This window comes from Camelina sativa, chromosome 7, assembly GCF_030686135.1.
Source record: "Camelina sativa cultivar CO46 ecotype springtype chromosome 7, ASM3068613v1".
Taxonomy (NCBI): Eukaryota; Viridiplantae; Streptophyta; class Magnoliopsida; order Brassicales; family Brassicaceae; genus Camelina; species Camelina sativa.
Genome location: NC_141886.1, coordinates 25,265,637 through 25,276,616, shown reverse-complemented (window position 1 = coordinate 25,276,616; position 10,980 = coordinate 25,265,637). Strand labels below are relative to the sequence as shown.

Sequence of the window (10,980 nt, the reverse complement as noted above, 5' to 3'; positions counted from 1 at the left end):
ATAACTTATATGTTTTGGTTCCTCTGTACTGTCTTTTGTCTTCGTATAATATAAGTAATGCGTCAAATATATCTTGGAGTGGAGCTGCTTTGGTTGTTTGGTTCAATACATAAATTATAGTAACACATGAAACAATTCCATAGTAGACGACCAGTCATCCACCAGATCATTGAAGGAGAGAAGTCCCCCACGTTCAGCACCAGTTCCCACTGTACAGTTCATATTTTTCTCCCTCAAGGATTTTGATTCAAGACCTACATCCAGATTCAATAGAATGTGATGTTGCTCTGAAGATCAAGAAAAAAAAAAGGTTCTAGCCGGTAGAGAACAAATTTGAAGAAAAAGGCGAAGCTAATGCAATAAAAGAAATCGATTGATCAAGCAATACAAGTTTGAGGCAATATACCCACCCAGATGGAGTAAAGTAGAACAATGAGAAACCCAGGAATAATAATTAAAAAAAAAAAAAAACCCAAACTCCTGGCCGGAAAAGGCTATCAACATCTCCCCCCGCAGTTTCCTTTCCTTCCGCTACTTCGTAAAAAGTCGATGTTTCCAACCTCGATGAAGGGCGGCGACGATCGCAAGCTTCAACATTATTTTTAGCATTTGGCGATTGGAAAATCTAGTGATAGACTATAACGAGTGAAACGACGGCGTTTTCGGTTTTAGCGGTAACGGCACTTCTTTCCTTACGTGGCTGATTAACGAGAGAGCCACATCAGCGACTCTTCAGTTACCGTTTGAGACTTTGAGTGTTCTTTGGATTTCTTTGGCATAAAATTTATTAAAAGGTTAGACCTTTTTGCATTAGAATCGCATTTGTTTTTTTTAGGGAAAATCAATTATTTAGCTGAATGTTAATCTTTTTTTGTTGTTGTTGTTGTTGTTGTTGTTGTTGTTGTGTATATATATACCTAGGACTCTTATAAGTGAAATAATTACGGTAGAACCTTCAAATTTTCTTTAGGGCTAAGTACAAGAAATTGAATTTTCCATTATGTTTTTTATTCTTCTTTTCTTTAGTGTAATACTAGGTATTAGTCCATGCAATGCCTGGTTTTATGCATAATAGTTTTTGTTATATTTCTGAAATTTTGTTAAACTATAATATTGATCTTTAATTTTTATTAACAATAACATCAAAAAATGATTTTTGTTTTTTTCTACTAAAATATGAATCTCAAATTTCTTATAGAAATGATGTGCAAGTTAAACCCTACACTTGTGTCAACATTTTTTGGTATGGTTATTTATTATACCAAAATTAACAAATACTAAAAAAGAATTATTACAAATTGATATATATATATATATATAATGATATAGAAATTTTAAAAATTTTCTAGTATGAGTGAATCTATAATTATCATATTTTATAGTAGTTAATAACTGATTTAAAGAGTTTTTCTTAATGTCATTGTAAAATTTAGTAACTATATATAAATTATTATGTATAAAATATTTCTCATTTCAAAGTTTAAAGCAATATATATATATATATGACTATAAGTTTAGCTAACCAAAATAATTAAAAAATATTAAATTTAATCAAAACCATTTTCTCTTGAAAGATAAATAAGTTAGTAGGAGAAATGAATTAATGTAGAATTATTGGATAGAAGTTACATTTGAGTTAAATGTAGAGTTAAATGGAGTTACATGTAGAGTTAAATGGAGTTACATGCATTTAAATGTGAGTTAATTATAAATAAATATTTTAATTTGTTATAACTGAAAATAAAAGGAATACCAAGTGGCCCTATGGGAATGGAGGTTATGGGGTCTCTAGGCCTTTGTCAAGTTATCTTTGTTATGTGGATGGCTCATAGAAGGGGACAGATCAGTTTGCTGGTAGAGGATGGTTTTGCATTTCGCCTAGGGGAGATGACCCTACCATGGGAGCAGCCAACATTCGCCGCAGCCTTTCACCTCTTCATGCTGAGATAGAAGCTCTCATCTGGGTGATGCGCTGCATGATTGGGGCGGACAATGATTATGTCGTTTTTCTTACCGACTGCTCCGACTTGGTGAAGATGGTGTCTTCGCTTGCTGAGTGGTCAGCTTTCACGCCTTATCTGGAGGATATACAGGCGGATATAGAGGAATTTGCTATGTTTTCGAATTAGTCTATGTTCCTCGCTCTCAGAATGGTAAAGCGGATAATTTGACACGACGTGTTCGTTCTATTCCGTACTTAGTTACCTTTATAAACAATATTCCTTCGCATTGGCTCGTTTGAGCCAATCTTGTTAGCTGTTGTCAAAAAAAAAAAAACAAGTGGCCCAATCAAAATTCACATGATTTGGTTGTTTGTTGATATAAACTCAACACTCACACATAATATTTCAAAATGAAAAATATTACTTTTGAAATGACAAACTAAATTAGTTTTCTTATAAAATTATATGAACTTCAATCTCAAGAATTTTTAAAACCCCAAGGATAACTTATAATTTTTTTTTTTCATTCATCAATTTAATTTATAGTGCTAGATTTCATACTAATGGTTTCATCTTTAGAGAATTTATTTAATATGATTTCTTTTTAGGATCATTTTCCATTTTGATTAAAACACAAAGACCAATTTTTAAATTATGTTCTTTTTGTTTTCAAAAACCTCAAATCATAAATAAAATAAATATTATATTGATCTTTGCAGATTTATCGGATCACAAAATAAAATAGACTTTATAAATAGAGTTGATAGACTTTACAAAAAAAATAGACTTTATAAATGGATAATTATATTGATTTTAAATATTATATTGATCTTTATAAATTATTAAAAATGATACATGAATATGTGAGATAACCGGAGACATAATAGATAATTAGATATGGATATTTTCAACTTCGTGATCTTATTGTGTGGTGAATATTGTAAGAAATTATGAAAATAATGACTTATAAGATGTTAATATAAAATAGACAATGGAGATAAACCTTTTAAAACATTAAAAATATATATATAAGATATACATATCATACAAACTCTAAAACTAAGCTTTTACAATGATATTTGATTTGATTTTTTTAACCCATACAACAACAATAACAAAAAAACACAAAATAAACCAAAAAAAAAAAAAAGATTTGAGATATAGTGGAAGAAGATGAGAGAATGAAAGAGTGAGAGACTAAGAGAATAAGATAATGAGTATTTATAGGAAGAGAACTGATGGAAAATTACATTTAGAAAATGAGAGTTACAATTCTAATTTATTGTTTTGTTTTAATACAATTGATTAATAAAACTTAGTGGAGAAATAAAGTTAATGCATAATTTATAGGGGGAATTTATAAGATTTCAGTTTTATATATATTATGTGAGATCAATTTATAGGGGGAATTTATTGTTTTGTTTTAATACAATTGATTAATAAAACTTAGTGGAGAAATAAAGTTAATGCATAATTTATATGATTTCAGTTTTATATCATGTGAGATAAATGTGAAGATTAATTGTTTTTTAATTTGTGTTTTAATATAAATATTTTTTTTGGATAAATTGCATTGCCAAATGGACCAACAAAGAGAGAGTGAAACTTACTTTTATATATATATGATTTGTCTACGATCATAAATGTGTCAACAACACTGACCCTGCATAGCATTCATATATCTATTATAACAGTTGGAAGTATATGGTATCATGTCATCTTTCTTTTTTTTCCACTCTTATTCCCCTTCACATTGCACTTGAATTATAGTGATTAATCAGTTATATCGCTGACTCTACATTGTATTATTGAGGATGAGTACATTTTCGTGTGGCTAATTCATGAAATTTGTCTTTGTTAGTTGTTCTTAAAGCCTTGCTGTGAACTTGATAATGCTAAGCACGCTACAGATATGTTATAATGCTAAGTAAATCATTTTCTTATATATACTATTAATGGTGGAACATTATTTTTAATATATTAGATTGTATAAATATATTAAAATATTTTAATTATATTTGGTTAAATAAATAGTAGAAAATTAATTGTAAAAGTTGTTTGGATACATGTATTTTCATATTCCATGTTTGTCCAAAATAAGCTTTTTATTAATAAAGGTATTTTTTATAATATTGTAAAATAATAAATACTTTTATTCTAAATGTATGTTCAATTTAAAAAAGAAGGCACATTAGCAATTTCGTAGGCTTTTCGACAAGTCTACGGAATGAGATTTATAATTTATAATTTTCGACAAGGCTACTATGAAATATATTTGGGTTTTGTGCAAAAAAACCCTTCAATTATTTTTTTTTTGCAAGAATATCCTCCAAATCAAATAAATACAGGTCAATACTATGAAATCAAAAGTCACCCGCAATGCAATCCTCCTTTGTATCGATGACGTGACAGTTTAAAACTCTTATGGTTTTGAGGACTGAAAAATAACAAAGCGTTCAGATATATTTATTTTTTAAGAAAAAGATTCTTCTCTCTTCTTCGTTCTTCGTTTGGCTAAGCCCCTGATCCAAAACAAATTACAGAGGAGGAGGCGTTAACATGTTCGCCGTTATCGGTTTATCATCTAAACCGCTTCATGTCGCGTTTAACCAATTTGATAACCGGATTTTAACTGAATACAAAAATCTTAACCGATTGAGTTACGGTAGGGTTTACAGAACCGTATCGTTAAGTGTACTTTTCCATCAACCACCGTGAGAAACCCTAGAAACACCGGAGGTACTCTTCTCCTCCACGCAACCACTGGAGACATAGATCGGAACATCACCGGTTCAATCCCCGTCCTTGCCGAAGTTCCAAACGCCATCGATTTTGCTCTCTAGGACTCGAATCGTAAAGCAAAGTACGATTATATCTACTGCGGGTCGTCTCTGTATGGGAACTTAAGCCCGCAACTAATCGGAGAATGGGTCACTTACCATGTTTGTTTCTTCGGGGAAAGATCTCATTTTGTGCTTCACGACGCCGGTGACGAAGTGTTTGAGGTGTTGAAGCCATGGATTGAGCAAGGATTGGATCGCCGATGAAGATTTGGTTCAATGGGTATTATCAAAACCAGTTCATGGTTGTGAATGATTGTTTGCAAAAATTTTGGTTTTTATTTGATTTGTTGTTTAGAAATTTAGAAATCTTGGTTTTGATTTGAAATTTTAGTAACCCAATTGTGTTTTAGCATTTGTAATTTGGGTTTGTGAATTAAGCATCTGATTCTGTTAACATGTGGAAAGAGACCCAATGAAGAACGAAGAACGAAGAAGAGAGAAGACTTTTTTTCCCTCCATTTTTTAACTAAAAATAAATATATCGCAAAACAACAAGAGCTTTAAACTGCCGGGAAAATGGCCAAAACCAACCCCAACTATTTACCAAACGCTTTTTTATACCTAAACTTTAATATCCTGTAAATAACAACCTGAATTGGATTAAAATTCAAATTTGCTACCTAAACTATATAAAATATTGTCAATTTCAACCTCTGTTCGAACAGTGTTAAATCAGAGTTTAATGATGTTGAGTCAGACGGTCCGTGACTTCAACGTAGCACTGGGACTTACCAAAACTACGTCGTTTTGGTCATTTTTGGGTATTTTGTAGCAAGAAATTACCAAAAATGAAGTTTCACAGCACACCCAAAACGGACTCCAATACTCTATTTTTGTCAAACGCTTTGTTTCGTGCCACAACACACCTAAAAATGACCAAAACAACTTAGTTTTGGTCATTACCAGTGCCATGTAGATACCACAGATCGTCTGACTCAACATCGTTAAACTTTGATTTAACACTGTTCGATCAAAGGTTGAAATTAACAACATTTTATATAGTTTAGGTAGCAAATTCGAATTTTAATACATTTCAAGTTGTTATTTGCAGGATGTTGAAGTTTAGGTATAAAAAAGCGTTTGGCAAATAGTTGGGGTTGATTTTGGCTGTTTTCCCTTAAACTGCCATATAGAGGAGGGCTGTATTGTGTGGGTGACTTTTGATTTCATAGTATTGACTTGCATTTACTTGATTTGGAGGGTATTCTTGCAAAAAAAAATTAATTGAAGGATTTCTTTGCACAAAACCCAATATATTTATGAGTAGTTGTTTATTTTTTTTTGTCATAATTTAATCTACAAAGTCCAATCTATGGATAATGCCGTTTAGTGGAGTTGAATTCTGGTGGATCGGTTGTAGAGATTGTGCGGTAAGCCGGTAACCAGTTAACTAAAGACACTTTCGCATGAATTAGTTTAAAAAAATCAATTCAAACATTTTATCCATGGACCTGTGTTACAATAATTTTATTTGTGAATTTATTTGGCTACTTTTTTTTTTTTTCTTTTTGTTTGAACAAAATAATTTATTTGGTTACTAATAAGCAAAATATCATTTGGAAAACTCTTGGTCCTTGATGTCATGCACCCAAAAAAAAAAAAAAAAAAAACTTGGTCGGAGTAAAAGATGCTCACCACACATTTTTTCACAAAGACCTTAATTAGCTTGACTTGTAGGCTCAACGAGAGTCTTATAATACAACTCAAAGTACACGTTAGTTTTATGACAGTGAATCAGTGATGATCACTCACGCTACGACCTTTCCATATATGACTTGGACTTTTCAAATTAATATACAATTATTTCTTGATGGACTTGGTGTTTTTCACTTGAAATTTCTTATGATATTTGTATTGAACTCACAGTAACATACTGCGTTTGAGTTTTTGTTTATTTCGCTTTTTTTATATCATATTTGCTATGGAAAGAAAGGTGTTTTTGGGCCAATACTTGATATGGGTGATGTTATTGTTGGGACAGTTACATGGATACATAAGCTGTATTGAGAAAGAAAAGAATGCTTTGTTTGAGCTCAAGAAATTCCTGCTCTCAATGAGGGAAGAATGGGATCAAGATCGTCCTTATCTCCCTACATGGACTAATGACACAGAGAGCGATTGCTGCCTGTGGAAGGGCCTTAAGTGCGATCCTACCAGCCGGCGGGTTATCGAGCTTTCCTTTGGAACACTTTCCCTCAAAGAGAATTCTCGCCTAAACCTTTCTTTGCTTCATCCCTTTGAAGAAGTTCGAAGTTTGTACTTATCCTCTTTCTCGTTCACAGGCATATTTGATGATGTGGAAGGTATACCAGAGTTTCTCCCAGGGTTTATTGTTTTACCTCTTGTAGTCTCTATTTGAAAACAATTTTCCCTGACAAGTTCTAATTCTAGATGAGCTTTATCGTATTTCTTTTGTTACATTTTTTTAAAGTTAGTACTTAGATTTTTCTCCTGCATCAAAAAGTTATAGATATGTAATAACTAACTTGCTGATATCTAAGTCTATGCCATTTAGGACAAAACTAAATCCAACCGACACTCATGGTTCCTTCCAAAGTCCATAACAACGCAACTCTCATAATCTTCATTTCCATAATTGAAAATAGTGAAGTGATTAGAGTGAGCTGTTATTTTCATATACTTTGTTAATAAGATTCTCGTTTGCAGGTTATAGAAGCCTAAGAAGATTAAGAAACCTGGAGATTCTGGATCTTTCTTCTAATAGTTTTAACAACAGCATCTTTCCTTTTCTTAATGCCGCTACATCACTCACAACTCTGTTCCTTCGGTCGAATGATATCTACGGTCCTCTTTCTGTTAAACTTAAAGGTATATTTCTCCATTCTTATACTCTAGCATACCTATCCTTGATGATGTATCTTTTGATATATTTTGACGCAATTTAAAATTATTTTTATAAAATTTTTGTGTCATAAATTTAATATGTATCATTCTTATATTTGTTGGACTCTTTTCCAGAATTTAGAGATTTGACAAACTTGGAACTACTGGATCTGAGTGGAAACAGAATTAACGGCTCCATACCAATACGAGGTAAGTTATCTATAAAATGCTTGACTTTATTTTCTAAAGTGGAAATTTAATAAATTTAACGGATGCGAGAAACATTGTTGGATTTGTTTATGTATATATCATCCATAAGATCTCATGTTCGTATCTAAAGTTGTTCAACGTTGTGTGGTTCGTCTTTTGGCAGAGTTAACTTCCCTGAGGAAGCTGAAAGCTCTGAATCTAAATTACAATGAATTTTCTGGCCCAACGGGAATTAAAATTTAAAATACAAAGTTTGGATACTTGCCACTTAGACCCTGTCTTTTCTAAATTTAATTTATTCAAGGGCTGCAAACAACATTTTTTTATTGGTTAGTTTATATATCATCCTTGAGATTTATCATGTTTGTGTTTAAAGTTGTTTACTTTTTTGTTTTTCTTATCTTGTGGCAGAGTTTGCTGCCCTGAGGAAGCTGAAAGCTCTGGGTCTAAGTAACAATAATATTTCTGGCCCAATTGGATTGCAAGGCAAGTTTGCTTAAATAAAAGTTTGGATAAAGAATTGTGGTTAATTCAGTCTAATTAAGTGAATAAAAAAACCTACGTTTGATTATTGTAGGGGTTTGCAAATTGAAGAATATAGAGGAGCTCAATCTCAGTAGCAACAAGCTTCTAGGTCAGTTTCCTTTATGTATAACTAACTTGACTGGACTTCGAGTTCTTGATCTCTCATCGAACCAATTGACTGGGAACATACCATCTGCTCTCGCTAACCTTAAATCCCTTGAGTACCTATCATTATTTGATAACAACTTCGAAGGTTTCTTCTCACTTGGTTCACTCACCAACCTCTCAAAGCTTAAGGTGCTCATGCTTGATTCAAATTCCAACTCATTTCAAGTAGAGGTGAAAAGTTCTTGGAAGCCAAAATTTCAGTTGAGAGCTATTTCGCTAGGAGATTGCAATTTGGATAACGTTCCTCATTTTCTCCTATACCAGAAGGATTTGCGTTATGTTGATCTCTCTTTCAACAAAATTTCTGGAAATTTTCCTACATGGCTGTTGGAGAACAATACAAAACTCGAGGTTTTGGATCTAGGGAATAACTCTTTTAGGAGCTTTCAACTACCGAAATCCGATCACAATCTGGTTTTGCTGGAGCTGGATATATCACTTAATGAATTTGATCAGATCTTTCCTCAGAACATTGGGTGGATACTTCCTCGTTTAATGTATATGAATTTGACGACTAATGGTTTTCAAGGAAATCTACCATCTTCTCTTGGTAACATGAAAGATCTTGTAGTTTTGGATATATCTCACAACAAGTTCTACGGAAAGATACCAAAAAGTTTTTTAATGGGTTGTTATTCCATGTGGATCTTGAAGCTGTCACATAACAAACTAAGTGGAGAGGTTATTCCAGAAGCATCAAACTTTACTGGTTTAAGGGCGCTGTCTATGAATAACAATTTGTTTATAGGAAAGGTCGGAAGAGGTTTGCGGAGCTTGAGATCTTTGAGAAATCTTGACCTTTCGAACAACAATCTCATAGGTGTTATTCCAAGTTGGTTTGGCGAACTCGGTCAAGGCTTATCTGTGCTACAGATTTCTAACAACTTTTTGGAAGGTGAAATACCTACATCGTTGTTCAACCTATCCAATATGATGCTACTGGACCTCTCTGCAAATAGTTTATCAGGGAACATACCTGAAGTCAGTTCTGGATATGGGGTAGTAACATTGTTCTTGCATAACAATAATTTATCAGGGGTTATTCCAGACACACTTCTAGCAGCGGATATCACGGTGCTTGATCTGAGAAATAACAGATTGTCTGGGAATATTCCCGAGTCCATCAACAACAACATCAGAGTTCTTCTTCTCCGAGGAAATACTTTAACAGGCAGTATTCCTCGCCAGTTGTGTGCCTTAACAAGGCTTCACCTCCTGGATCTTGCTAACAACAAATTAAATGGATTCATACCTTCATGCCTAAGCATTGCATCATTTGGTTTGGTAAAAGAGGATTCGTTATATGAATATATTTTTACTAGCTATTATTCCGATAATCCTCTCCGTACATCTTTCAACTCTCTGCTCTTGCAAGATCATGATAGTCCTGCTAAAGTTCATAGGGGACAAAATCAAATGGAAAGCATCCCAACGAAAATTGAGTTTGCAACAAAACACAGATATGATACCTACATGGGCCAAAACCTCATATATCTTTCTGGACTGGATCTCTCAAAAAATGAGCTGAGCGGTGAAATCCCAATAGAGCTTGGGCATCTTCTGCAATTACATGCTCTCAATCTATCTCACAACAACTTATCAGGAGTGATACCGGAAAGCTTTTCAGGTCTGAAGAATGTGGAAAGCCTCGATCTTTCTTTCAACAGATTACAAGGTCCCATCCCACCACAACTTACAGAGTTGAGCAGTCTCGCTGTATTCAATGTCTCTTACAACAACTTGTCAGGAGTCATTCCAGAGGGAAGACAGTTTAACACTTTCGATACGCAAAGCTACTTCGGTAATCCTTTTCTTTGTGGACAACCAACCAACACAAGCTGCAATAACAACAACAACAACAACAACAACTTTCAAGAACTAGGTAATGAAGTGGAAGTTGATGACTTTTTAATCGACATGGTGTGTTTTTATTGGAGTTTTGTTGCAGCCTATGTGACAATACTTCTTGGGATACTTGCATCACTCTCTTTTGATTCTCCTTGGAGCAGGGCTTGGTTCTACATCATTGATTGTTTCATTTACAAGGTGAGGGATTTGGTTTGGTAAAATACTGCAACGGCCAACTGCTTCATATGTGTGTCTTTCTTCGTCTTCATCTGTTGTGTTAATTCTTCTCAAACTTCTTGATTAATTTGTTTTGCAAAACCAAAACATAAACTTTATGGTTTGGTTCCTATGTTGTGTACTGTCTTTTGTATTTGAATAAATGTAATGGCTCAAACATATCTTGGAGCTGGTTTGGTGGTTGGTTCAAACATATTACTCTACTAAAATGCAAGTCCTTGCATGAAACAATCTCAAAATAGAAAAGAACACACATATCCAAAATATATATATGAAACTGAAATATAATTTCCCAATCGTTTGTCCACAGACGTATTTTGACTTGGCAAATATATTAGATTATTGTGCATCTTGGTCTTTTC

The 10,980-nt window shown here is 33.2% G+C and overlaps 1 protein-coding gene across 1 annotated transcript; it reads left to right on the top strand.

The window, feature by feature from the left end:
- The first annotated feature begins 6,509 nt into the window (after window positions 1-6,509).
- Window positions 6,510-10,809, top strand: LOC104704877 (receptor-like protein 13). Its single transcript, XM_087459286.1, has 5 exons — window positions 6,510-7,089; window positions 7,454-7,615; window positions 7,766-7,840; window positions 8,252-8,326; window positions 8,418-10,809. Exons 1-5 carry the CDS (start codon window positions 6,708-6,710, stop codon window positions 10,598-10,600), a joined length of 2,877 nt encoding a protein of 958 aa, XP_087315412.1. The 5' UTR covers window positions 6,510-6,707; the 3' UTR covers window positions 10,601-10,809.
- Window positions 10,810-10,980: the final 171 nt, after the last annotated feature.